At 41.8% G+C, this 27,943-nt stretch overlaps 4 protein-coding genes across 4 annotated transcripts; 2 read left to right on the top strand and 2 right to left on the bottom strand.

Moving 5' to 3' along the window:
- Positions 1–8,275: 8,275 nt before the first annotated feature.
- LOC116224681 lies at positions 8,276–10,571 on the bottom strand. The gene is made up of 2 exons (XM_031585229.2): positions 8,956–10,571; positions 8,276–8,783 (listed from the first exon to the last, which is right to left on the bottom strand). The coding sequence occupies exons 1-2, from the start codon at positions 9,481–9,483 to the stop codon at positions 8,394–8,396; spliced, it is 918 nt and encodes a 305-aa protein (XP_031441089.1). The 5' UTR covers positions 9,484–10,571; the 3' UTR covers positions 8,276–8,393.
- A 963-nt stretch (positions 10,572–11,534) lies between these two features.
- grpel1 (GrpE-like 1, mitochondrial) lies at positions 11,535–17,072 on the top strand. The gene is made up of 4 exons (XM_012820418.3): positions 11,535–11,660; positions 12,650–12,806; positions 13,284–13,365; positions 14,808–17,072. Exons 1-4 carry the CDS (start codon positions 11,593–11,595, stop codon positions 15,152–15,154), a joined length of 654 nt encoding a protein of 217 aa, XP_012675872.1. The 5' UTR covers positions 11,535–11,592; the 3' UTR covers positions 15,155–17,072.
- A 2,878-nt stretch (positions 17,073–19,950) lies between these two features.
- tada2b (transcriptional adaptor 2B) lies at positions 19,951–22,247 on the bottom strand. The gene is given in 4 exon segments (XM_012820417.3): positions 19,951–20,538; positions 20,540–21,051; positions 21,054–21,360; positions 21,919–22,247. Coding segments are annotated over 4 exon segments (1,503 nt in total). The 5' UTR covers positions 22,189–22,247; the 3' UTR covers positions 19,951–20,124.
- On the top strand, positions 22,123–24,415 carry ccdc96 (coiled-coil domain containing 96). Its single transcript, XM_031584796.1, has one exon. It carries the CDS (start codon positions 22,546–22,548, stop codon positions 24,082–24,084), a length of 1,539 nt encoding a protein of 512 aa, XP_031440656.1. The 5' UTR covers positions 22,123–22,545; the 3' UTR covers positions 24,085–24,415.
- Positions 24,416–27,943: the final 3,528 nt, after the last annotated feature.

Raw genomic sequence — 27,943 nt, 5'->3', positions numbered from 1 at the left:
TTGGCTTCCTTGGGCGCGCAGGCATGGAAAGAGAAAGGAAATGTCCGTGGGGCTGGATCATGAGTAAGGACAATGGTGGTCTCATGGCCCACGTCTCATTTCAGGAGAATCATTTATGCAACACCTTGCGCTAGAATCACCCTCATCATCACATAAAGGCCAGTCAGTAGTAATAAGTAAGAGGGGAAGTAGTCATTGTAATGGTTGTAGTGACAGAGCACAGAAGTACACAGTATTTACATGGAGCTAAAGAGAGACAAGATGGTGATCGAGAGGAAGGAAAGGAGAAAAAAAATCATCATTTGCAACGGGACTTGGAGGGGTTTGAGAAGAATACGTTCACGCCTATAGGAGGTGATTTACAAAGAGGGTGAAGAAGCCAATACTGAGATGGTCCTCATCCTCCTCTCTCTCTCATTACACACAAATACACACACACACACACACACACACATGCACACACAAACACACACACGTCCACAAACATACACACACATGCACATACACACACACACACGTCTACAAACATACACACACATGCACTTACACACAGACACACACATACACACACACATGCACATACACACGTAAACACACGTGCACTTACACACAAATGCACATTCACACACACACACACACACACACAATCACTCTCTCCCTCTGAGTGCTCTCCCTTGTGTACAGCGTTGACATGTCAGTAACAACAAACCGAGTTGTTTTGTTGACAAACAAAACAGTCCCTCTGAGGGGAAGCTTTGCTGCTGGAGTGATGTGCTGGTGTCTCTGATGTAGCAGCAGTGCAGAGGGATCATCCTTAAACACACAGCAAATACAAAGCAAATATAAAACTCCCCACTAGTCACATTTGTCCTAATAAACGCTCGGCCTCTATCAAACAAGACCTTCATTTTAAAAGACAACTTTACGTCTCGTCTGGACTTTTTATTTCTAACAGGCTTAACGTAGCTGATCTCTCTGCACTTGGTGATCTCTGTCCTTCCCACTGCAGCTTCTTAACTTCCCCAAGGACTACTTGTCGTGGAGGTGACTTAGCCACTGTTTTTTTTTTTAAACTGTTTGAAATGCAGATTGATGCCCATTGATGTCTACTCTACATTTGGGGTGCAACTTTTGAAGATATGTGCATTGGTCAACAGACCACCTTGTCTTTTTCCTAGCCACTCCCAGTCCCCCTCCCTCATCCAATCAGTAAACCCATTTCCCCCTTGCATTCATGCTCACTCAGTGACCTCGTATCTCAGATGCCCTTCCCACAGACACTAGGTTGTCACAGAGCTAATCACTCTCTTCAGCACATCCCGCTTCCCCAACTCTAGACTATGTAGCTCCTTTAAAACTAAAAAGACCCAAGGCTAATACTGTTAGTACCCCTTGGCTGATAGAGGAGCTTGTAGGAGAGCAGAGGGCAAATGGAACAAAGACAATCTCAGAGTCTCATACTAAATTTTAAAGAGATTGTTCAAAGCTTTACCAAAGCTCTTTTAAGACAGGTAAGGCAGAATATTATGCGAAACAAATGAGTAAAAAACTAAAATATTGTTCAACACAATGAATTCCATCTTAAATCCTTCTGTGTCTGCTCTTGTTACATCTGCTTCTAGTACAGAAACCTGTAAGAAGTTTCAGAATCTTTTCATTGACAAAATTGACAATATAAGATCCGACATCTTACCCCCAGACTCTGATCCCTCAGAGACACGTCATCCAGTCAGCAACCACTGTCGTCCTCCCAGCTGTCTAAGTTGGTCTCACACCCCGCTGTCCTGTTGTGACCATTTTAAACATGCAATTGTGCACCCCTACTAAAGAAACCTAGCCTAGACCCCAATGACAATAAAAACTACAGGCCTATCTCCAAGCGACCATTTATTTCATTTACCATCTTTGACAAATTCCAGTCTGGTTTTAGATCTGATCCCTCAAAGCACTGCATAGTGCAGAATCTGCTTTGTTGAAGGTGCACAACAACATTCTTCTCTCTATCAACTCTGGTTCTTTCTGCCATTTTAGTCCTACTCAATCTCAGCACAGCCTTTGATACTATCGACCATGACATCCTTTTAAAACGCCCAGTGTTAAAGTTGGTCAGCAGGGCCCAGTGTTGAAGTTGTCTTACCTCCTAGGACTGTTCTTCATTCCCTGACACCATTATTGCGGCATTCCCCAAGGTTCAATTTGAGGGCATCTTTTACTTTCATTATACATGCTTCCCTTGGCTCCATCTTTGTGAAATACAACATTCTGTATCACTGTTATGCGGATGACACCCAGTTTTATCTACCAGTTACACCTGACAGCGCTTGCCCATTGAACAGCCTTATAAACTGTCCAGGTGAGGAATTTCCTACAACTGAATGAAAACAAAACTGAAGTAATTATGTTTGGCCCTCCTAGCTTTGTTTCTAGCCTAAGCAAAGCGCTTAGTCCCATATCTGCACATTTGCACATTTGCACAATGTGGTTAAAGATCTTGTCTGCACAAGTCAGTAGTGTTGTGAAGGGCAGCTTTGATCAGCTTAGAACCATAGCCAAATTAAAGCTGTTTATATCTCATAAGGACCTGGAAACAGTTAACCATGATTTTACTCCTCGGTAACTCCTGTATATGGGGTTGACCCATTCCTCCATTGAACTGGAACAAAGAAAAGACACATCCCCCCTGTCTGCTCAGCTGCATGGGCTACCTGTGAAATACAACTGTGACGTTTTACTATTCGACTCTTAATTTACTCTATACCATCCTCTTACTGCGGTTTAATCTGCGTGTTGGTTTCTCTTAAAATAGAGTTTGATTTTATGATTTATATTATTTTACTACTTTTATCATTTATATTATTTTACTACTTTGAGTTTAATTTTAAAATGTAATTCATATTATGGGTTTTCCATTTGAGTGGAATATCTTTTTTATATTTTATTCCTTTGAAGGTCCTATTTTATTCCTTTCACTCATTGTTAAACTCACTTTTATTTTTCCAATGTGTTTTCTCTTAGTCCTGCTCTTAACTTGTACTCCATTTATTCATGAATACTTGTGTTGTTAATCCATCTTCCTCAACTGGAAAGCACTTTGGGTCAACTCTTGTTGTTTTTAAATGGTCTATACAAATAAAAGTGACTCGACTTGATTTGACTTGACACACACACACATGTGCACGCACACACACACACACACACACACACACACACAGTTAAGGAACAGACAGCTAAGATCTGGGGGGAGAAAGGGGAAAAGGGTTAGTTACACACTTACAAACTTACAACTGCAGCTCTATGCCAACAAACTGCTTTCTTTCTGAGCACTGCCAATAGACTGACTCATAGTAGTAGGAGTGTTACATACGGACTATCACAAACCACTGTGAACATGGATAAACTGCTCAATGGACCCCAACATTATTTTCCAATTTATTACTAAATTCCGTAGCTAATTTCTGTCCTCTCTTTTCCTGTTGTTTTGTTATCGTGCTATAAAGCCCATTCCCTATTCACATTAAGATACACAAGTACCATTCCTAGTGAGCATGCAACACTAGCACCTATACCACCTTCACGAAAACAGACACATGTTGCCCAGAACAACCAAATCAGAGGGCCAGACACAGGGCTGAGGCCGAAAAAACCTGTTCAGTAATCAACATGAGGTTGGTTTGAGGCCTGGAGGCATGGAGGCACAGTTCTATGGTATTAAAATATGCATACGCACATGATAAACAGCGAGAGAAATGTTCAGAGTGACAGCGCTCCCTCTGCGGAGATGACCTCGTTACTCCGGTTGCACGAAGATGACGAGTTCTAGAAAATTCCCTCTCTCATGTTTTATGTACGAATGAGGGTTATGGGGTTGTTGTTTTTTTTTTTGCTTCTTAGTTTTCTGGTTTTCCTTTTGCTGCTGGTGACATCACTGACATCACTAAATAAGTCAGAGGCTCAAGGTTTCTTTTCTGCTTGTGTCTTGTGTCTCATGTCATCTCTTTGCATGACATCAGCGAGATTTTTAGACATGTTTTGCTTGCTTTTTCACCACGGCTTGATTTAGTTTGTTTCATTCTATCACAAATCACCCTCAATTCATTTCTGAGTCTTGGTATGACTAAAGGTTTGTTTTTAAATTGGGTGGCATTTGATGGCCATCAGGTATCTGTGTTGGGGAATGTCACCTATAACCCAAGAACATCTGGTTATTTTGTTACATTCTAAATGACTAAACCACCATAGCTAGCGCATTCCTGCTACAGCCATTGACTTTCTAAAACCATAGCCAGTAGGGTGTCAAACACATGCAAAAAGTATTAGCATACTTAAAGCATAAAGAAAACCCCGTAGGCTTCAGTGAACCCAAGTGAAGCTTAGCATCAGTTTCCCATTCACAATGGTTTTCCATGTGTATGAGGCTAGGGTTTTTAATGTTGAGGCAGAACATATGTATGGTGATATATAGCACGACAGCCCTGTCAGTTCAGTTCACATCCATTCTTCCTATATATAAAGCGTGAGTGCATTGATATAAGAATACACAGTCTACATAACCAAACCACATTCTCTTCTGCTGTGCTCTATGACGTAAAGCTTACAACCCAAGACAGATCTTTCATACTGCCTGTATGGAGAGAGAGAGGTGGAATATGGATTATTTTTTACAGTATTTTTAGACGGAGAAGTGTTGACAGCTGTATGGTGGGCTGTGGGATTGCTGGTGGGCTTCGTGTGAAGAGCTCCAATTTATTATTCTGTGGGAGCCCTTCACAAAAACAGCTGCTTAGGAGGAGATATGCTCATCTGAGCGGGGGGGAAATCAATTAGTCAGACATGGGGAGAGGGGTATAGAGAGGAAAGACGTGGAGGACGGTTCCAAACTTAAATGCATAGTTTTGTAAAATACAGTTTTGGTCTGCTATATATAGTTTTGTCTGAACGATACATAGGGCTTTTTTTCCCGTTCAAGAAATGTAGGAACTTATCCTAGATGTCCTTGAAGAGCTGTGAGACATTTTTTCTGAGTGAAAACCCAAGTCAATCTACTGAAAGGTTCACTGGCCTTCATAAACACTGACTGCAGTGTAGAGGCAACTATTCACACTGGCAAAAAAAAACTACCCTACCAAACTACAATTTTACCTCACAAAAGCATTGAAAGGCTAAAACATTCCTTGAATCTTTATATGACCTTGGAAAACCTTTTCTTTTTTTCTACTGAACCTTTCAGTCCCCTAAACAAAGACACCTTAAACCTGTCCATGCTCATCATGCTTCGTGCTTTCAACTACCTATTCCCATTGTGTGCTCTGTATGTCTAGCCAGCCTTTGGTAATCTTGCCTGCTGAAACTTTTAATAATAATAAATAATAATATTAATACATCACATTTATATAGCGCTTTTCAAAGTTCTCAAATACGCTTGAACTTGAACTTCTGACACACTATGCAACTGTCCAAGGCCCATTTCTGTGACAAGTCCAAAACTACATTGCTCCCTATCTTGACAAGCAGATGCTCTTTGAAGACTGCTCCTCTTAGCACAAAAAAATAGCCCGCAGCCCTGTTAAAGAAGTACTGAATCTAAACAAATATTCGTTCAACAGCTCACATACATTTCTTCTCCCTTCATGTTATGCAGTTTTGGAATGGTGTGTAGAGTCTCTGAAGTGGACCAGATTGTGGTTTGTAAATTGTAAATTGAGATGAAAGGCTTTGAGGGATGTCCTCCACACACAAGTGGACAGAAAATAATTGGGAGCTTCAGTCTGCATAATGTATGTGCCTTATATCCCTACGATGTATGTCTTGAAATGCATTGGGGATGACAGATCACTGATAAAAAAAAGGAAAAGTGACTGTATGTGTGGATGGATATCACAGACTTTGTGGAACATTGCTGAATATGCTCATATCTGAGATAGATAAATACTGTTGTTTGCTTTGACATGAGGCATTACTTAGTACTGTTTCAATTTCTGTATTATTTCTGCGTTATTTATTGCGTTATTTATTTCCTCATTTAAGATCATGGGAATATAGATAATGAAATATAACCAAGATTAATTAACTTTGCAGGATATAATATAAACATATACAGCACCGGTTCATCACCTGGAACAATATTACAGCAGCAATGATGAAACTACTGTAAATGATGAGGCCAAGATGGACACCGAGTGTGGATCCAGAAGGCAAAGTTAAATTGCAAACTGGACAAAGTTCCCATGGAATTTGTTGTGCATCATGTACATGTATAGGAAATATATCCCTGCCCTGCTTTTGACCCTTGGATAATAAGTGTTAATGGTCCCAGGTCTTCTATCTACCCCTGCCTCAAGTATCTGATCTGAAGTCAGTGTAAGTATTGTCGTGATAAATCAGGTGTGTTCAGTTAATCAAGATGATTAGTTCAGTCAGGGCAAGATGGAGAACCTCCAGGAGGTGGTGCTTCAGGAGCAGACCCATGCATGCCCTGCAGATCCTTTATCTTATCTGATTGAAATCATCATAATCACACATCCAAGCAAATATGTCAGCGTGTGGTAAAAGAGCTTGTAAGACTCTCTACACACATGAATGTTAATCAAACATCAAGTAAACAGAGGACAAGTACTTGGTTACTTGATGTACTTGATATTACTGACCTAGAAACTGCTTGCTGACTGTATTTGGGTTTTCCTTTCCACCATTATGCTTTATGTTCTTTTTCTTTATTGGAGCATTATGGGAAGAAGAAAAAGTATGGTGCCAACATCACTATTCTTCTTCAAGTATTAGTTTTATAGTCATACATATATTATATTTTATATGCTTGTTTTTATACTCCATTTCATTACAATACATTTCATCTAATGTGATTTTATCTTGATGGATGCCTAGTAAACTGCTTTGGGTTTGCCTATTTGTTTGCATCATGTTTCTTTCGACCTATTGGGAGGATAGATAACACGATGAAGGAAATTGCAACAAGCAAATAGAGGAAAGAGGAAGAATAAGACTTGAATGCAACCGAGATTTTGATCTACTAGGTAGAGGAGTGTAGAAGCCTTAACTGCAATGTTCGAATGGAGGTGAGTTGAAAGGGAAGTAATGGGTCTACAAACACTATCAAATATGTGGTTTCACAAGGTGAAAGTGGCATGATGGCAAAGTTTGCAGCACAATGCTGATATCCTTCTGCTACTGTGGAAAAAAAATTTAAGCTGAATTTGACAGTTCACAGAGAATGGGTACATGAAACTTCTGTAGCGCCACGATCAGGTACTTTAACAAATAATGTAGAGCTGTGACTACATCAGCATTCACCAGACCCACAGCAGTAACATCTTTTGGAAGGGTGTTCTAGAGTTTAGGGGAACCCTTTATGAACGCTGTTTTGTTAACTGTCTCTTTCATGTTTTGAGCTGCGGCAGAAGACCTAAGCACCTGGGAAGAAACCAAAGCCAACATGGAATCCACAGAATAGGCCAGTCATGGACCATTTAGTGGTAGAGTAGAGAATAAAGTAGAGAGTTACGGGAAGCTCTTTTAGTACTTAGATTTCATTTCACATAAAGGCATGGGGATAATTCCCATTACATCTTTAACCCCATTTACATCTGGCATTAAGATGCATTTTGGGTGATCAGATTGTAATCGGTTAGTGCTTAACCACATGAAAGTACAGCTCTAAATGCACCCAAGACGCACTTTCATGTGCCTATGACTGAGCTCAAAACGTGCACCCTATTCTCACTGCACCTTACTTGTGATTATATCACTTACTTTTGAATTGTTTTACTGTCTTTTAATTACTACTTTATGTACGTTGTACCTCCTTTTCAATTATATAATAGTTGATCTTTTAATTTGAATTATTTTACATTAGATATTTTTCACATTGAATTGTGTATGAAATGTGCTATATAAATAAACTTGCCTTGCCTTTGTTTTCCATTTATACAGGACTGTTTACGAACAGTAGTTTTTTTGAGCTCACACAGAATGGACAGCCAGAGGAGTGAAGGGAAATTAGCTAAATATGACAAAAAGTGTATTGTATTATAATGGACGAATGCACCATTACTGTAAATCCACACAGATTGGACAAATAAAATGTGGAGTATTCTCCTGTTTTCAGCTCTCCAGACCAGTGTATGCAATTAATAAACAATCAACCATGGCTAAAAACAAACACAAAATATAAACAACAATGTATTATATGTATTTATTTATAAAATTATAAAAATGATCCGTGTATGAGTTTGTGTGACAGCTTCTGAATGTGTGTGTGTGTGCGTGCGTGCTTGCGTGCGTGCGTGCGTGGGGGTCACCATTCATCATTTTGGAACCACAGTCACCATAAAATTATTCCACGGCCAAGCATAGCGGTCACAGCATTGGACACAGTTTTCTTAGAGGGAAACGTCAGGGCTAGGAACCCGGTTGAGCAGGTGTTTGTTCTCCACGTGAATGTAGGACTGCAGCACTTGAATTAAGTTGGACTCCTCAGTGGAACAGGAGCTCTCCTCCCCACTGAACTGCACTGGACTCTCCCCAGTGTGACGAGAAGTCACCCTCTCTAGGATGGCAGGGAAGGATCTTGGGTGGGAAGATGAGGTGCAAGGCCTGCAGGGTTGAGGCCCTGAAACAGGAGGGCCAGAGACCGTTCCTCCAGCTACACCTCCACATCCTGCTCCTTCGGCTTGCCCATCCACAGCTGGTAGGTCTACCTTCTTCCCATCAAAGTGGGCCAGTAGACGTCCCTGGCCCCTCTGAAAGTAAGGACTGGAGAACATCTGTAGCTGAAACAGGAGTGAGTGAAAGTGTCAATCAATGAGGCCTATAATAAGGCTACAGTCTATTAGCAGATGTTTTTTTGAAAGACCAATTAGCAAAAAGGGATATTTAACAATTGGAGGAAAAACACACAAGGCATTTCAAGCAAGTTATTTTATTAGTGACAGGATGGCTTACCTTTATGCCATGTACAGTGTCACACTGGCCCATGTTCTCATTGTCAGGACCGGCACTGGAGTTGAATCCACGTACATAAAGCTGGCGATGGAAATGCTTCAGATTCCTTGAGGCAAAAATCCGTGGACCATTTCTCTCCAAAATCTCTTGTTTGAACAATGCTTTGTCGATTACAATGGCAGTCCCATCAACAGTCCACCACGCAGACAGGAACATGTCACTTTCGACGATATTCCACAGTTTGTCTATGAACGTCAGAAATGTGAAGTCCGTCTTGTGGAATTCCATTGGAGTGGATTGCTGACTTTTTGGAGGCCTTGCGTACGGTGCGGGCAGAAAAGAAAGCAGCATCTGTGCCCGCTCTCTCATTAAATCTTTTAAATCACCTGTTGAGATCGCCTGACGTCGAGGACGCCGAGGACTAGATCCATACGGGCAGTACCTCGCCTTCTTGAGCGTCGAAACGATCAGTGAGTTTGAGGTCGAACAGACCTGCAGCCCAGGACGCAAATTGTTGTGGCATTCCATTACTATCTTAACTTTAAGTGAAGACGTTGTGATCAGTTGGAAAATGCAGTAAGCTTGTCGAAATATGAGCACGGAGAAGTTAATCTTTCGATCAAAATCAATGTTTGAGTTTGGGAAAAGAACGTTGCCAAGGGTCACGAGAGCAAAGTAGAACACTCAGAAATAGAACAGTGTGATGGCAGGCAGTTTTTACGTCATCACGCATTTGAGAATTTGATCCGATGTTTAATCATGATATGAAAGCGTTTTAAGCCACAATCTTACATTATTGAATGTGAATTTCAGAAATGGAAGATGACAACCTTGTCAAACAGCCTCAGTTAGGCTACGATGTGTAGTTTTGACAGTCCCCCCCCCCTTCTTTTTACTGTTTTATGGTTTTAACAAGGACATAGACGGAAATAAGTATTAGTATTATAGTAAGTATTTTTTTTGTGGGGAGAATAACACAAGTGTTTTTCAAGATACATTTCTGTGGGGAACAAGTAAAAAAAATCTGCTTCCAGAGACGTAGTCACAGTCATGGGAGAACACATCAAGTCCAGACGGTGTACCCGTTCCTTAACCAAATGTATACTCTGTGTATTAATTCTGTCCTAAAACCTATATAGTATGGTGGGGATAGCTGGGAAAAGGAGGGGAAACCGTGACACTTTTTGTATTGTAATATGCACTTGGTTTTGGGCAACCAAATGGCTGAATTTTCTGTTTTCTCTTGAGTTCAAGAAAGTATTGTGTTTGGCAGCAAAGCAAAGAGAATTAGCATTAGTAAACACCTCGACTCGCTGACTCTAAAAACCAAAGACAGAGTCCAAAATCTTGGCGTTCTCATAGACTCTCACTTTCAATGCAGTCACCAAAACAGCCTTCTATCATCTTAAAAATATAGCCAGAATCAAGGGCTTTGTAGCCCAGGAAGATGAAGAGAAGCTCATCCGTGGTTTTATTTCCAGTAGAGTGGACTATTGTAATGGTCTCTTAACTGGTCTGCCCAAAAAGACCATTACATTGCTGCAGCTCATTCAAAAGACTGGTGCTAGAGTTTAATCCAGGACCAAGAGAACAGGGCAAATTGCTCCAGTTGTAAAATCGTTACACTGGCTTCCAGTTAGATAAAGAAAATATACTTGAAAGGGCTGCTATTAATCTATCACTGAATGGTTTAGGCCCTGAATACATTTATGATGAATATGGCTGTTGAGAAGCAAAGGGGACTCAAAGAGGGAATGTTCTGTTGCATTTTACCCATGGGATTAGTTTAACCTACCTAACACAGAAAAAAAAATGTCATTAGTTGCAAGTTGTTAGTAAAGTTCACCATATTTCCACGCTGGTCTTGCTCTCCTTTCTTCCCCGTTAATGTTTCAGATGGGATTAGTGTTCCCTTTAAACGCCACAGGAAGGCGTTATTTCCCAGAATTAGACTAGTAAGCCTCCTCAGTTGAATGGAACATTTTAAACATAGCCTGGAAGAGTCATTTGTTTGGGTTACTTCGGCGTCCAAGTCTGTCTTAGAGGCTTTGTAAAAGAGCTATGGTAGCCAACGCTTTGTCTTTCTTTGTACTTGATTATCGGCAGGCTATTAAAGCCGGCAGCAGGCCTCTACGTTGCTACGTTATAACATTTTGTCAGTGTTTAGACAACGTAAGTAACTTGACAACGTTGTAAGTCTCCGATTAATTGATGGACACCAAATTAATCAGAATAGTATTTATTGCCAAGTAGGTTTACACCTACCTGGAATTTGTTCTGGTGTATAGGTGCATACAGTGAACATAAAAACATACAAACACAATAAGTACTACACAAACAATGACTGTAAACAATGTCTCTGCACAATTAATATATTTCTGTCGTCCTCGTTTATCAAGTTACCGAAGAGCAACCTTTACACAATGTTAATTGACGTAACATGCTGTCCTTGTTCACGTGTGCAGCGTTTGACCTTTAACTTCCGCTCTACCAAACTACAGGAAGTAAAGTGGACGCCTGGGCGCATTTGATTGGACGCGTTGACAGGCAGTTTCTAGACGCTTGCTATGATTGGTCGAATTACACGGGCACTGTAGATTGCATTACTTTGTCCTCCAGCATGTTTCATCACTGATCATGGCGAGCTGGTGTGTACGTGCTGTAAGACAGAGCTACACTATTGTAGCATCTCCTTCACTCGTTAGGTAAGAATACGTCTTAAATGAATTTATACTCACCCACAGTCTCGTTTAATTTGTCTTAGATCGTAAAAGATGTGGTGGCAATGTGGTTGTGCACTTATAAGACTAATGTCGGTTTCGTAACAATGTTAGCGGTAGCCTTCAGCAGAGTCACATGCAGATAACTAACGTTAGCTATAGTTAGCTAGCTGTTGAACAGCACACAGTTTAGCTAAGGTTAATATCGAGTCTTGTGTTTTATCTTATGTCATACCTAGTCTTATGTCGTAGTCTTATGTTCACTGGTAACGTTGAGTTCACAATTGTACTGCTATGGTCCAGCAGTACCTGTGCTAGCATCTCTTGAACTTCCTCTGAGTTTTAGGTAACGTTAACTAAAATTGCAACTCGACGTGACGTTATTAGCTGACAGTACGTTTGCACTGGCTATGATCATCCCTAACGTCAATGACTCTGCGGTCTAATCAGCTTCAATATTAAATCCAATGTATTGGCGTTAGGTTGTTAACCTTAGCCAGCGCCTGCGAAGTTAGCCTCACATGATAGGCAAAATTGTAACTGAATTAGCAAATGGTCTGTTGATTTGTGATAGTCATGTGCCCTTACCCAACACATTGGCGTATTGTTAGGTAATATGAAGTTGACAGATTTCGAGTAGTTTCTGCCTTTCACACAAGGCTGTAGTTGCTGTCAAGGTTAAATTTAGCTGGTAAGCTTTGCTACCCTCAACGAAGGCTGACGACACCACACGTAACGGGGCGTAGCATACTTAGCGTCAACCCCTTATCCATCACTTAGGTAGTACATTTTTGCATTTGCTATTATCGTATTAATCTAGTGTTCAGTAACCCTGTTTTCTTGTTGTATGCCCTGTAGAGACTTTGACATATTCTGTTAGTGCACCTCATACCAGTGACCCTTTCTCTTTCATATGGATATGTATTCTAATTCCCTTGCCCATCCCGATATCCTGTGTCCCATGTGATGTTTAGGGCGACTCCGCGGTTACTATGCACAGCAACCCAGCAGAAGAGCCCGGGGTCTGGCTCGGAGGAGGAGAACGGGCCACAGAAGCCCGAGCAGAGCTCAGCAGAGAAGGCCCTGACTGAGGAGAAGGCACAACTGGAGGAACAAGTCAAAGAACTCACAGTGAGTGGGGTCTTTATCATCAGCAAACTCCACATAAAAAAAAACGTTTTGACTGTTGTAGAAAGGTTCACATGTAGAACATATTTGTGTTTGAATCCATGATGCATTAGATATACTCTTTGTTTGTTTCAAATACTCAGCTAGTCAGTTTTCATGTCTACTGTTTTTAACCATAAGATCACAGTTCCTTACAGTGTAATTTGTGCTTGAGACGTAACTGTCTGAACAAGAACTCCACTTCACTTGTTAAAAGGCCCAGGCCAACCACTGCGCTTCCCACACAATGATATATTGTTGTTATAAAGCAGCTAGCTGTATTGTTGTTATAAAGCTGCTCTTGTCTTCGCTGAATAATACATCAGGGCCTAATACATCTAGTAGAGGCTTTTATCCATAGCTACTTACAGCATAGTACAGATATATTTTTATCAATATGTGTGCTCCCAGTCTGAAGACTCACAAACCTTTTTTTTTCAGGACAAATACAAGCGGGCACTGGCAGACACAGAGAACCTGAGACGGAGGAGTCAGAAGATGGTGGAGGACGCAAAGATGTATGGTGAGTACACGCAGGGAGAGCAGTAGAAGGGTTTCAGCCCCAGGCCAGGTCCCTCCGTATGTTTGTCTTCCACTTTTAATATAGTTTAAAAAAATGCAGCAGTTTAAAAATAGGATTTATTTTAATTAGCAAATCATCCCAAAGTACCTTTAATACAGACCTTGTGTAGGTGCATGGGGTACCATCCTCACATGGGGGGCACCAGTTAATGTAGGTACATTACTTGTCCTCACGCAGGGGCACCAGAATGTCAGTACAATGGTACCATGGATGGGTGACAAATAATTGTGGGTGCAAGATAATGTTGGTGCTATCCTGACAACAGCACCAATACAATTTTGGTGATCTCACCCAATTGAATAGGCACATGGAGATCAGTCTCATTAAGTATGCTAAACTAACAATTTGTGAAAAATAATTACCTTTCTTAACTACATCCACAATGATCATATTGATAGCTAGTGAAGGCTCTGGATTTCTGAATAGTGGAGGTTGGCAGCATTCAGTCTTATGCAGCATTAAATAGACCAGTATATAAAATCAAAAGCATTTATTTACAAAATTATCAAAAGTGAAACACACAACAGGTAACTTAACTAGATGTACCCAACCTAGCATGGGAGTACGCAGGTTGGGTTCGCACCAGAAAGCGTGTGTATAATGTTCCTTTGTTCAGCCTCTGTATGTTCTGAGTGTGCAAAAGTGCAAGGGCATGAACACTGGTGTGAGGTCAGGAACAAAGGAATGTGTAAAACGGGAGCTTTGAGTTTCCTCTCCGCATGTGTGGCTATGTTCAAGGCCAATTTAAAGTATGTGGAGGGTATGTGATCCGTGTAGGATAATGGTGCCAGTAAGTCAAATTAATGGTTAGTTCGCATGCAAGATCCTATGCCTGTGTGAAGCATAACTAACAACAATTTTGCAGTGTGTTGAAGCCAGCTACCTAAATAACCCAACCATGAACAAAAATATTGCAACAGTAAAGTACCATGAGCAAATCAGTACATGTAAGTGATTACCCATGTAAGTGATTATGCTATGCTAGCTAGCTATGCCGAGTATGTTACCAGTCCTTGGGAAAAAGGAATCCTTGATTCCTGGTGATTCCGTCAGTCATGGATGAGCCAGGCTGGGAAGAGTTTGTGGTTCCGAGTTTGGTTGCAGTCTGAGCAGACTACAGGGTGGAGGGGACCCCCACCTGGAGGTCAGAGAGCTATCTGAGGAAAAGGATTGAGGGAGTAAGCGTAGGCCAGCTGGTGTTTTCTTGACCCAGTCATGAGTGAGGAGAGTTGTGACTTCATGTAGTGGCTTACATTTAACTGTAAGAGACTAAGTTTAAATCGCGCAATGAACCAATTCATACGTAGGGTCCCAATTGTAGAGCTACACTTGAAAGGGTCCCAGTGAGGGTGTTCATGATGTCTCTGTTTTGTCTCCTTCAGGAATCCAGGGCTTCTGCAAAGATCTTCTAGAGGTGGCAGACATTTTGGAAAAGGCAACGGAGTGCGTGCCCAAGGAGGCGGTGACCTCAGAGAACCCCCACTTGAAGAACCTTTACGACGGGCTGGTGATGACCGATGGCCAGATGCAGAAGGTGTTCACCAAACACAGCCTGGTCAAGATCAACCCAGATGGCCAAAAGTTTGACCCCTACGAGCACGAAGCTCTTTTCCATGCGCCAATCCCAGGCAAGGAGCCAGGCACAGTTGCCGCGGTCACCAAAGTTGGCTACAAGCTGCATGGACGCACCCTCCGACCAGCTTTGGTGGGCGTGGTCAAAGCACCCTAGGCACTGGGCATCAGTTTTGTGGGGACATCCTGTTATTTGGGCAACGAATCTGTTTGGGCTCCTGAAGAAGGGCATTATATGGGAGTCCTTCAATGGTGCCTGAGAGAAGTGGAGAAAACATTTAAAACACAGAATCAAACTGACAGCACATCTCTGGACCTCACTTAGTGTTGAAGAGTTAATGTAAAAGATGGGGAGGGAGGGAGGGCGGAAAAAGCACTTCATGTCAGTGTAGAATCAGGCTTTCTCGACCCGTCTCGACTTCTGTCTGTCATCCTCAGTCAATAGAACGAAACTAGACATTTGTTTTCTTCCAGTGTTCTGAAAAGCTAAGCTTATGTTAATCATAATAATGTACCCTAAATGTTATCAGTCCCCTACGTTATATATCATTGCCTGCAGTTATGGAGAACCTCCCGGTTTAACAGAGTGGAGTTGTTATGAAGACCTTGGTAGAAACTCTTAGTGAAGTTAGTTACCAGTTACAGCAAATCAGTGTACTATGCACACTGGTTTAGTCTTCTTATACAGAAGTATGTCATAGGGTTCAGCTCTGTCTCCCATTATGGCCATAGTCTCAACACAAAATTTCAGAGAGTTGATTGTAGGTCCTGTTACTACTAACTCTTCACAGCTGGCTAACTTCAACTTTTGTTAATAATTGCTCCACACCTTTATGAACTGTGAAAATGAAGGAAGATTCAGTTGTCCCAGATTGCAGTGGTGCAGTTTAATCAGTGGGCAGGTGGTGTATTGGCATAGTATTTTACAGAGGATGTTTAATGTGTAATGAAACCTTTTCATAATAAAACCCTCTGAAGGAGATAGGTTGTGGTTTTAGTTTTTGGACAGCATCTCTAAGACCTGAGGTTTGTTGAGCTCTTCAAGGTCGTATGACCATCCGACTGCAGATCAACTGTGGGTCCAAAGCTTTTTAAGGCCAATTTTGGAGTCCCTGAAATTCTCACTATGCTGTGTTTCTATCCATTTAGAAATCATGTTGTAAAGTGCTAGATTATTTAGTCCACACCAAATTACAAAGTTAGATGAATAACAACCCTCATTTAGATTGTCTTTAACTCAGTTGCCTGGCTGACTCATAAAAAGAAAGAGAGAAAAGTGAAATAACCCCCAGATTCTTAGGACTTGGGATCATGTTTCATGATATTCATACATACTTTCAGGGAAATTAACTATTGCTGTTAGTTTCTGTCAAGTGTAAATTATGACAATTCATGTTAAGATCACTGGCCCTTTCCAACTGGAAAAATAACAGCGCCACAATGCTATCTGTCACTTAGAATCCAACATGATTTTTGAGGTCATGGTAAATAATCTGAAAGATACCATCTGACCGCCATAACCAACCCCAAAAATGTAATTCAATGAAAGCCAATATTTTAACACTTTAGAAAAAGCAAAACCATTAGTGTCTTACTACAAAGATGAAAAAATGAAATGAAAGGTTTCATTGTACTAACACTAGCATCCAGTATACAGTAACAGCTTTTATCGCTTGTAACTTCTAGCACTCATCTGCATTTCACATTCATGAAATTAATGTATTTAATTTTCAGTCATGAATGTTGCATCACAACAAGCAACCTTTTCGGGAAACATTCCAATACTTGTATATACACTTAAATACAGTGAACAACTTCCTGTAACTTCTCAACCATAGGCCTGCCACCACAACCACCATCATCACAATTACATCATTTATTTTAAGTGCCCCAAGTTCTCTAATGATTGCTTGTTCTAGTATTTTCCTTATCTTTAATGGATTCTGAAGGTGTACACATGACCTCGAGATGGGATTGTTTGCTATTCCATAAATGGTATGTACTGAAAATTAAATATGTATGTACTTGTGATGAAACAAGAAAAGTCTATTAAAATAAAACTGAATATTTCCTGACGAGGCGTTGGCTTTTGATCATTTGTGTTACGGATATAAATGTTACTAAGCTTTTATGACCTAAAGGACAAATGGCAGACATGGTTACTTGGTGCAAAATCACAATTATCCCAAAGGATGCAAAGACGGACAGAGAAGGCAACAATCAGCATAAAGTATATGTACTTTAATACAAAACGCGGTTGACGCAAACAAATTGCAATGTGCAATCACAAAGTGTAGGGCAGAGAAACACAGCCCTGAATGGCCTCAACTACTAAACCTGCCTACCAACGCTGAGCCTACTACTGGTACATAAGAACAACTGAACTGCATGCTAAGACAACATACAGAAAAAAAAACAACCTTGTAAATGTGTACATCGCTCTCAATTTTTTTTCCATACAAAAGTTATAAAAACTGTTCCTGAAATAAAATACTTTACATTTCACAGGTCATTATTTTGAATATCCCATCTCCAAGATTTAAATCTCAAAACATTATTTACATTCACTCAAATACTTCACAATAAGTCCCACTGAAATAAAAAGTACAGATGTATATCCAATGTAAAAGACGAATTGGATTGTAGAGCTGAGGGAATTTTTTGTCCTATTTTTTTATATCTGGCCTTGTAATTGCTGCAAAAAAAGGGGTAAATGCCTATGAATAAAAGTTCTCGGATATGTTTGGTTTGAAGCATCTTCAAAGCAACTTTGATCATGTCTAGCCACTAAGTCATTGAAAGGTTTGGCATGATATTGATGCACACACATAACTATAGACACTTCGGACAGGATTATGTTTATCTCTCCACACAAAATCTCAATTATGGTAGCTGATTTGTCCACAGTTTGACCATGTTTATGTTGAATGTTGTTGAAACAAGTAGTGCATTAAAACAATATTACTTCCGGAAGTGATGAGCAAGAACGACACTCCCCTGCACCCCGAAATCTCGTTTGTATTCCTTCGTCTCCCTGGCACGTCGTAGCTAGTCAGTCCGCTATTTACATTTAAATGGGGTCGCGGCAGTCACACCAAACAAGGCATACACAGAGTGCCTGACAGCAGAAGGCTTTAAGGGGGGGGAAAGCTAGTGACTAGATTTATCTCTCTCTCTCTATCTCTTTAAATTCAATACAATATCCCTTCCTTTGATCTTGAAATTGCACTTGTTTGAGAAAGAGAAGAAAAAAAATCTTTCCTTTATGTGAGGGAGAGTAAAAAGGTTTTGGATGTGAGGGAGAGTGAACAGGCTTTGATAACTGCGACGGGGAGTAGGAGGCAGAGAGGTCCTGTGTTCTTCTTGTCCCCCCAAAACAGGAACTTGATTTAGATTTCAGGTTGACGTTTTGGCTGTGCATCCCTACCAACAAAGCTACAAAGCTCTGCCTGTGATCTTGGGTGTCAAGGATATTTTTTTCTTCTTTGAAGACCGTCAGCACAGAAAATAGGCCATATTTCAATACTTTTCAGGCATGAGGCCCATCTAACAGAAAGTGGACTGCAAAAAAAAGCATTCTTCATCCATTTTATGTCTGTCCTGTTAAATCTCATTCACATTTCCTGGTTTTTTTGGGGGGGGGGGGGGTTGTTCTGTTGTCGATATCTCAAAGGTTTGTAATTCTTTAGTAGTGCTTCATATTCTCTATCTGGGCCACAACATTTGGGAGGAGTCTATAACATAACAGTTGTCCACATTTCATACACAGATACACACAATTATGCACACTGGGACAAAAATATGTTTTATATAAGTGGTGCCTCCATTGTAAATAGCAAAAATATATTAGCAAAGGGGTAAAGGTTTTCTTACAAGGCTTTCAGGACATGCACACTTATTCTCACTGCTGTCCTCACTGAAAATAAACAACACTTCTCTTTTTGCACACACAAAGCACATATACTGACTGGTGAAACCACGGGTCTAAGCAACTCTGGACCATATATCTAATGCAATCTAATGCAACTATATATCTAGTCTTTGCTCCTCACGGTTCTCCTCGCAGTGGCAGTACCTATCATTTATCTTCTGGACCGTTCCCCCCACACATCAGATAGTATCAATACGTCCATAACAGTGATTTGACAATGTCAATAAAGTCAGCCAGACCAGACGCACACCCGACCCACAACGCTTCACGCAAGGTAAGTAAAAGACAACTACACTGAGCATCAGCAGGAGAGAGTAAACATGCTCATTTTTTTTTTTCACCAGAGATTGTAACACAGCACTTAAACCATACACATCTCCTTCACACCTGTAAGAACACATCCAACCCATCACATCCAACACGATGAGCAAACCAAACCTCATCCCAGCTTCGTTCACTTCACACAAAGTCAATGGACAAACTGAGAGATCGGAAGAGCAAAGACAGAAACATGCACATTCCGGCAAAAAAAAAAAAAGAACTCTGTGCTGATTTCAAGCCTTCAGAGGCAACACGGGAGACATCATAGCTGTTGATTTGATCAAAACTGTGATGAATACCTGAGAGGATGACGAACAAGGTTTTTTTTTTTTTTTTTCGCGCAACACCAAGTCGTTGAGATTCAAAGGTGAGAAAACAAACTGGCACCTTTTTAGCAGTGCAACCTGGCAAGGTTAGCTGCCACACACTGATCTTGTGGTTCTCCAGGACATCATCTTTTAAAGAAAAGAATGCCCTAACTCCATCATCAGAATGACTGAAGCGAAAAAATACTTGGACAGTCAAATGCTTATAAACCTAATTTTTATGTGAAATCATTCCTTGGCAAAATGAATAGAGAAGGGAATTCCGTATAGAAATATAGGCTAACCTTTTTTGCATCTCTTTGTCCGGTCAAACTATTGTGTAATATAAAATATATATACATATTTGTCCCTCTCAGCTTGGGACTGGTAGTGAAATGTTTTCTTCCTTCTTTTTTTTTTTAAACAGGGAGTATTGTTTCTGTTTCTCAACTGTACATCAGTAAGTGTGATCACACCTGGACATCTCAGAAGGACTGCTTGTGGTGTCCAGTAATTTGGCCCCATCTCAAACAAGAAGAAAAGGAAAAAACTGTCAATTTTTCCAGGATGTTAGGACGCATCTCTGGATATCCAGCCACTTTCCGTGAGGAAGCTCAGTATGCGCTTTTTAAGCACTTTGTCCAGGTAGCTGGGCAACCGGCTCTTGGAAGGAATCCCCTGCCTCTTTTGCAGGTGGTCTTTGATGATGATGGTTTTGACAGTCAGGTAGCGTGCTGGGGTGAGGTTGAGTGAGTTGCAGAGCACCTTCTCGCGGTCGGACAGCAGTTCGAAGCCTGACAGGTTCTCGATGGCCGAGAACTCGCCGTCCTTGCCCTCCTCTTTGATACCGCCTGCTCCTCCAGGGCACGTGCTGGCACCTCCGCCCCCACCACCGCCGCCGCTGCCTCCCCCTCCCCCTCCCTGGCCGCCTCCTCCGCCGCCCGCGCTGCCGCGCTTGGCCACACTCTTGTTCTCCTTGCGCTTTCTCGCGCTTGTGTCTGGCGGCCTCATACTCGGCCGACTCGTCGAGGCGCGCAATGCCGTTACGGCGGTAGCGCTGCAGCTCTCGTACCTTGGCGCGCAGCACTCGCTCCTTGTGGAGGTTCTCGAAGAACTCCTCAAACTCGCGGTGCGCCATCAGCTGGCAGAGCGGCCGCAGCTTCACCCGCTGCTCCTTCTCCTCCTTGGTGATCTTCCTCTTAGGTGCCGCCGACGGAAGCACCACTGGGACGGTGGAGGCACCCCCTGCCCCCGTGGGAGCGACCCCCAATCCACAGACCACTCCCCCTCCGCTGCCAGCCCCCGTCCCTGCGCCGCCTACCCCGGCTCCAGGTCCAGCCAATCCCGAGCTGGGGCGCTCCCGCTCCTTGTCCCGTTTGTCCCGCCCCAGGAAGGCAGGCACCAGGTTGTAGTCACGGGCGATGTTCTTGCGACGCTGGCGCTCTCGGAGCCGCCGCACGTACATGTCCACGTGCGCCCGCTTCATCTCGATCTCACGTCCTCGTCGTCGTAGTTGACTGACAGGCCGCTGATCAGCTTCTCCGCCTCCTGGTCGTACTCAATCTCGTAGTCGTCCCGCAGTGGCATGTAGCCCAGCTGCTGTTGCTCGGCGACAGAGATGTCCAGCGGGGGCAGCGGGGTGGTCAGGCTCGGGGAAAGGGGACCCCCACTTGGACAGGTATGGTCAGTCACACGGTTGGGGATATTGTCTGGTATGCAAGCTTTTCCCAGGTTACCGTGGATGTACATGGTGACATAATGGTCCATGACCTCTTGAGGGGTCCTGCCTGGGGCAGTCATATCCTCCTGTAAGACAAATATGTGTTCAAAGACATACAACTTTAAGAGGTCACAGGCAATCTAATACAATATTGTTGCTTGAGGACAAACACATTAAGCTGTCCATTGCTTATGGTAATTTAATGATAAGATAAATAGTTGTTCACTATGGCTGTCAAGTAAAGCTGCCTTTACAATCATAACCTTTGATAGCCATAGCTGGCTAACATAACTTTTCAAATGAGTTCAACGAATTTTTTTTGCCAAAGAATGCATTACGCTATCTTTCAAACTATACGCCAAACTATCTTCGACTGCTCTCAACTGCCTATTCCAAAATTATTCAAAAAAGTAAGTTATCCAGTGGAAAACTCCTGCATGGTAATTCGATTTAACGTTAACTTAAGCAATAATAATGTACCAATAACACTGACCTAACGTTCGCTAGATTTTGACAGCTAGCATTAATGTTACCGCAACCAACTAAACAAGCTAAACAAATAACATTGCCGTTTAGTCGCTTCAGAAAATACACTGCTGTGTTAATTCAATCCTTTTTAAATTAAAAAGTAATATGTCTTTTACCCAATTTCCAAATCCATACTGCTCGATTGCATCGAGTAGCGACTGCTCTTCCCTGCTCGTCCATCCTCCCTCTGCTTCGGGACCCCACAGGGTAAAGTGCCCGCCATCCACTAACTGATAGCCGTGCCATCGGCGGTGATTACCAATTTCGGCACCCGCAGAGAAACACTCTGGACAAAGTTCAATATCCAGGCAATCGGTACAGCGAAGCCGCAGGTTTGTAACGTCTGCTAGGCAGTTCACGCAATACTTCTTCCCCAGGTCGGCCATGTTGCTGGTTTCTGCTTGTTGTTGAAAGCAGCAGTGCCTCGCAGGGAGGGCATGCGTACTGGAGTGTCTCCGGTCAGCTAGTGCTGCGTCTCATTAATATTAATCAAAACAGCGCGAACGTCCCTGATAGGCCAACTCACCCAGTTTCCAGGACAACTCTAAAACATAAATGGTTTCATTGAAGAGTCCTGCGTCCTGACCTGTAACCTAAGGTAGTCAGTTATTTTAGCTAGTATTTTATTTACACATTAAGTTATATTGAAAAGTCGTTTTTTTTAACTTTATTCCACGTATTTTAAAAATTAAGTTTAGAAATAACAATGATTCGCTAGATCGTTTCGAGGTTTCACCCAAACCATGGAGGAGGAAGAGGCAGAGGTAAAGATTGAGCATGGCACCGCCGGTGAAACCCACGGAGATTTGAATAATGACGGAAATGCTCCGCCTGATGCTGTGGAAGCTTCAGATGAAAATTCCGGTGGAGAAAAAGAAAATGAGCATGAGCATGCTGAAAAACAACAAGGCACAGTCAAAGACCATAACCAAAGCCAACAGATCAAAGGGGAAGGGGAGGAGCCTACAGCAGAAGAAGACTCTGCTGAAGTTCAGAAAGGAATGGGTGAAGAAAGCATGGGAGGTGATGTAAATGCCGGCTTACCTACCAGTGAAACATTTGAAGAGGGAGAGGGTGATGAAATGGAGCCTCTAATCGGTGAACCACTTTCACGTGAAGGAAGCATCAAAGGAGAATATGATGATATCACAGACGATGAGAAGGGGCCTCCAAGAATAGATCCAGGGACACCAGAAAGAAGCAGTTCTGGCTCTAAGATTCCAGAGCAGGTTGAAGAGAAGGAGGTAGAGGTTGAAGATGATTCTGGCATTGACTACATGGAAATCTTGAAAGAGCTTCAAAATGAGAAGGAAAGGTTGTGCCAGCATAACGTCCAGTTACAATTTAAACTTGTGGAGTACTTCAGGCGTAAGACCGGCGACGAGGCTAAGCCTGAGAGGGAGAGAGACAAGGCCGTGTCAGACCAAGAGCAACGCTTCGTAAAGTATATAGACATCATGGAGGACCTGAAGAACCAGTATAGGCGCGACTCAGAGCTACACCAGCAGCAGGCAGAGGTGATGCGCCAGCAGATGCAGGTGAAGCTGGAGCAGGTGGAGCGCGAGTGGCGTGTTTTCATGGAGCAGAAGAACGAGGTCGCCGTGTCCGTGCTCCGCCGGCGTCTGGGCAAGCAGGAGGCGCAGGCAGAGGTGGAGCAAATCCAGACGGCCGAGCAGCGGCGGGAGAACGAATTGGTGGCTGTGCGCCTTGAGAACATCAAGCTCAAGAACAAGACGCGCAAGTTCGAGGCCGCGCTGCGCGCCAAAGAGGAGCTGGCCGCGGGCCTGCACCTGATCGACTTCGAGCAGCTGAAGATCGAGAACCAGACGTACAACGAGAAGATCGAGGAGCGCAACGAGGAGCTCCTCAAGCTCCGCAAGAAGATAACCAGCACTGTGCAGGTGCTCACACACGTCAAGGAGAAGCTGCAGTTCGTCCAGGTGGAGAACCAGAGTAAGCGCGTCCAGCTGGCCGAGGTGGACACACTGGTGGCTCAGAAGAGGGACACGCTCACGCGGACCAAGCAGGCCCGCGACAACCTCCGAATGGACAACCTGCGGCTCCGCCAAAGCTGCGGCCTGCTGGGGAACGAGACACTGCTGAGGGACTTTGAGGAAAAGGTGGACGCCTCCGATGCCCTGGAGCAGAAGCTGGAGATGCTGAAGAGGCGGCATGCAGAGCTCATCCTTAAGTGTGCCGGAGTCAAAAAGAAACTGGAGCAGACAAAACCGTCTCCAGCACAAACAGCAGAGAATGAGCATATGCTGAACACTATTGTGTAATTAAATACCATATTGATAATGCTTCTTCTCCTTTACTGGGTTGGTACCATTCTACTGTAGTAAACTAATTATACCGAAGCTATTCCAATATTTTATTTCAAATAAGATACAATACTTTAATCTCATCTAGAGTATGAACTGAAGGCTACTGTAATCACTTGTAACAGTATAACAGATGTGGCTGCTGAATAAAATTAAGCATTAAGGACTTGTGTGACCCACTACAATAGTATTTTTCTTAATTAAGCAAATCAATGACAAATGACACACCTTATTAAAACAAGACTTAATAAAATAACACGTGCAATATATTGCATGCATTAACAATACAAATTTTCATCCACTGATAAAAAAATAAATCCTTTTGTGAAATAAGGTGATGATCATGAATGCACGGCTTGAGTTTTACTAATAAAAAATGGCATACAGGCATTTGGACAGAGGCCATTTTTCTGTATGACTGGGCAAATTTGTTGTTAACTCTAACCTCTGCTCTTCTTCATATGCATTGCATTTTTTGACCATATGATCTTCTGGGTTAACAAGGCATATCTTTTTTTTTACCAGCGTAGTTTCAAATCTGTAAACAACACAACAAGAATGCATCACACTGGAACATCAGTAAAATGAAAAAAATCTGCGTCTTAAATAATGTGAGAAAGAGGGATATGACCTGTTACCTATACCCTGTACAGCATAGATGGCCTAAGAACAGAGGAAGTATATTTATCAATGTCAACCTTTTCTGATAAACAACTTGAAACATTCAATAAATATATCTAAATGGTTGGACCTTTGTTTAAGTATAAACATACCATTCAGTGAAATTATAAAATTATATTTTGCGATTATTTCTAACTAATGAGTGGATGCTTGAGCTTTTTGAAAGATAACTGGTTGCCACTAAGGGCAATGGTGTCACCCACAGTCTTCAGCACTAATCCTGTGTGAATACCAACCGCGACATGGGTTGGGGGGGTCTCACTGGATTGCTCTGGGAAAACATTACAGTCAGTTTGTTAATATCAGTGGTGTGGAAACTGTTTGCGAGGATGTTGGGGAATCAGAAATTTGCCAAACCTATTTACCCTATCTGCACTGACTTACCCTGACCTAAGGTAGAAGAATGCAGGATAAACGCCAAGAAAAGCAGTCTGATGAAAAAAAATACCATATTTTTCAACCAGGCTGCCGCCTGATGTTACTACCTCAATTGAAAAGAAGCTTCTTAGGAGATATCATAACAAAGCACTTGTCAGTAAAGTCAGGTTGAGCATGTTGCTGCTGCAATGTCAAACTGAAAGTAGCGCATTGTGCTAAAGAGGCCTATGAGTGGTAAGGAATGAACAGCCTACCATCTACATTCGCTTTGTGGTTTTAAACTTAGAAACCTCATATCGTGCTAAGTAAATGCTCTGTATAATTCAATATATTTTAATGTAGAATTGAGATTTGTTTTCCCTTTCATCTTGCATCTGATCATTAAATATGTTACACCTGCAGTATGCACTGAATGCTCATCAAACCCACTGGCAACAAATGTACTAATGTGCATTGGACATCGGAGTGTGTTAAGTGGGCAATGAAAGCACTGGTATATTTAGTCCAGGACTAGTATTTACTGTTCTTTCTTTGGGCAAAGGACCATGTCACTGATGTAGGCCTAACAGTGGAGGTTTTGCTGTAGTGTATAGCATCCCAACTGGTGGGAATTCGGTATCACATCAGCATGGCCTCCTGTCCTAGTACCATAAGAGTTCACTAGGGGGCACACTGTCCCCTTTTTACTAGTTGCTCTGCGTTGTTGAAGGAGGAGAGTGAGGTACTATGTTCCTTTACACTTGTACTCCCTACTGATATACTGTACACTCATCAATGGTATAGCTTCACAAACATAGCTTTGAATTATGCATTTGTAAAGCTTTTATAGAAATACATGGAAAATATCTTATTCAAGCAGCAAGTATTTACACTTTGGGCCATAAGCAATATATAGTACATGGAGGGTTATATTTCTTGGGTTATGGAAAGGGTGGTGACCAAGACATTATCTGAAAAATAAAAAATAAAAAACCTTCCCAACCAACTAACATTTTAAAATAAAATAATTGCAACTAGACTTTGACTTGAGGCCTGCCTTGAGGCTTTGACTTGCACACTTGGGCAGAGGTACTCAGTCCAAAAGACATTCATTGTGTGGCTAAAATAAAAGGCCACCTCCTCCATCTTTATGAGCTAAAGTGGTTTCCTGTTATGTTCTGTCACAGTTGTACAGGATATTTGTCATTTGGATATGTATGAACGAGCCCACTGACTGTGAATAAATCACTCCATCATAAATCATTATGTAGGTTTGTACTTTGCCTCTGCTTGTCTCTCCTGCACTCGCGTAAATCTCATCATCTGTAAATGTCTCTGATATCAGAGCCATGGGTTTACAAGAGTTTATCCAGGGCTTTAAATGACAATCTTAAGATGCTGAAGACAGGCGTCGGTTTCGGTGTTGGTGTCAGAACTTTTTTTATCTAAATAAACACCTTTTCCACTGTTAGGGCAATATGTTTAGAGGTTTGAAAACTGTCCAACTGTGTCCTACAGCACAGCGCAAACTAACTCTCTTCCTGTACTCTTTTCCATACAGAAATGACCTCTCTTCTATGAAATAGAAAATAATTAAAATAAGTTCATGGAATAATCATTTAAAATGTAATAACAGAACAAAAAGCAAGTCTGTTTGAGGGTGCAAAATGAATAGCTGTCAAATGACTATAGGCAATATATAGTATCAAGACTTAATATAGCTCCTCTGTCCACTCAAACTATCAATTAATGAATAAGTGTATTAATAATGAATTAGTAATTAATGAATATGGATGTTGGTATATTTTAACATGTTGAACAAATCTGTGTCATTGTGCAAATGGAATGGAATTCCTTGACTCTGATGGAATCTCCAAGTGCAAACATGATTTAGTTCTGTTCTTTTTATTTTCTTGTCACATTGACCAGGTTTAATGATTCCAGTAACCAAGTTCAAAGTATTGCGTAACCGTTTCACTGTAATCTACACCAACTACAAACACTAATACAAAGCTCTTAATTAACATCACTGAAATTCAATTCAATTTCCCCTGCAACAGTGCAGTAATCTTAATGCGCCCCTAGTTTCACAACAGATGTACAAAAATGTAAAAAGGTATACATTTACTTAATAATCTCTTTTACAATTCCCCAAAATATTAAAAGCTTCACTTTCATATTGTATTGATACTTACCCACACCTGTTATTTCTCTTAGTTGATGCCTCTGGACCCTGCTACCGCATAACCAAGAGGTTCTAGCTATGGCCTGGGCGTGTGACTTCACCATACAGAATGACCACCAGCTACTCATAACACTCCTTAACACAAGTCAAAAGCATTCTAATTATGTTAGGTGAAAATTCACCCTAGTTACCTCAGGACTCCGGAGCTGCATATAAGTATATTTATTAGACAAACAACAATTGCAATTGGGCTCACTCCCAGCACGAGGCTGAAAGTAAAGCCCTGTTACACATCGCATAAGGTTTATATAGACAGAAGTTTAGAGTTCAGCAGGGATAACCACGTGGTGGATCTCTGACGTCCGAGGCTCCCTATATTGCAAGGATGGCAGTTTTGCACAAGGTCGGAAGAATCTAATATTCTAAGTTACACACACGCAGAAACACAGAAAAGCCATGTTCCTGCTTACATAAGTACATGATTCATATAAGGCAATTAATAATACAAGGAACTTGATTATTATATTCTTAAGTCATTAACAGTGTTTGGAAATTATCTCCATCAGATGACCTCCCGCCGAGCATACTCAGATT

Source organism: Clupea harengus, chromosome 18 (assembly GCF_900700415.2).
Source record: "Clupea harengus chromosome 18, Ch_v2.0.2, whole genome shotgun sequence".
Lineage (NCBI taxonomy): Eukaryota > Metazoa > Chordata > Actinopteri > Clupeiformes > Clupeidae > Clupea > Clupea harengus.
The sequence above is the reverse complement of the archived record's forward strand: the minus strand, read 5'-3'. Positions and strand labels throughout refer to the sequence as shown.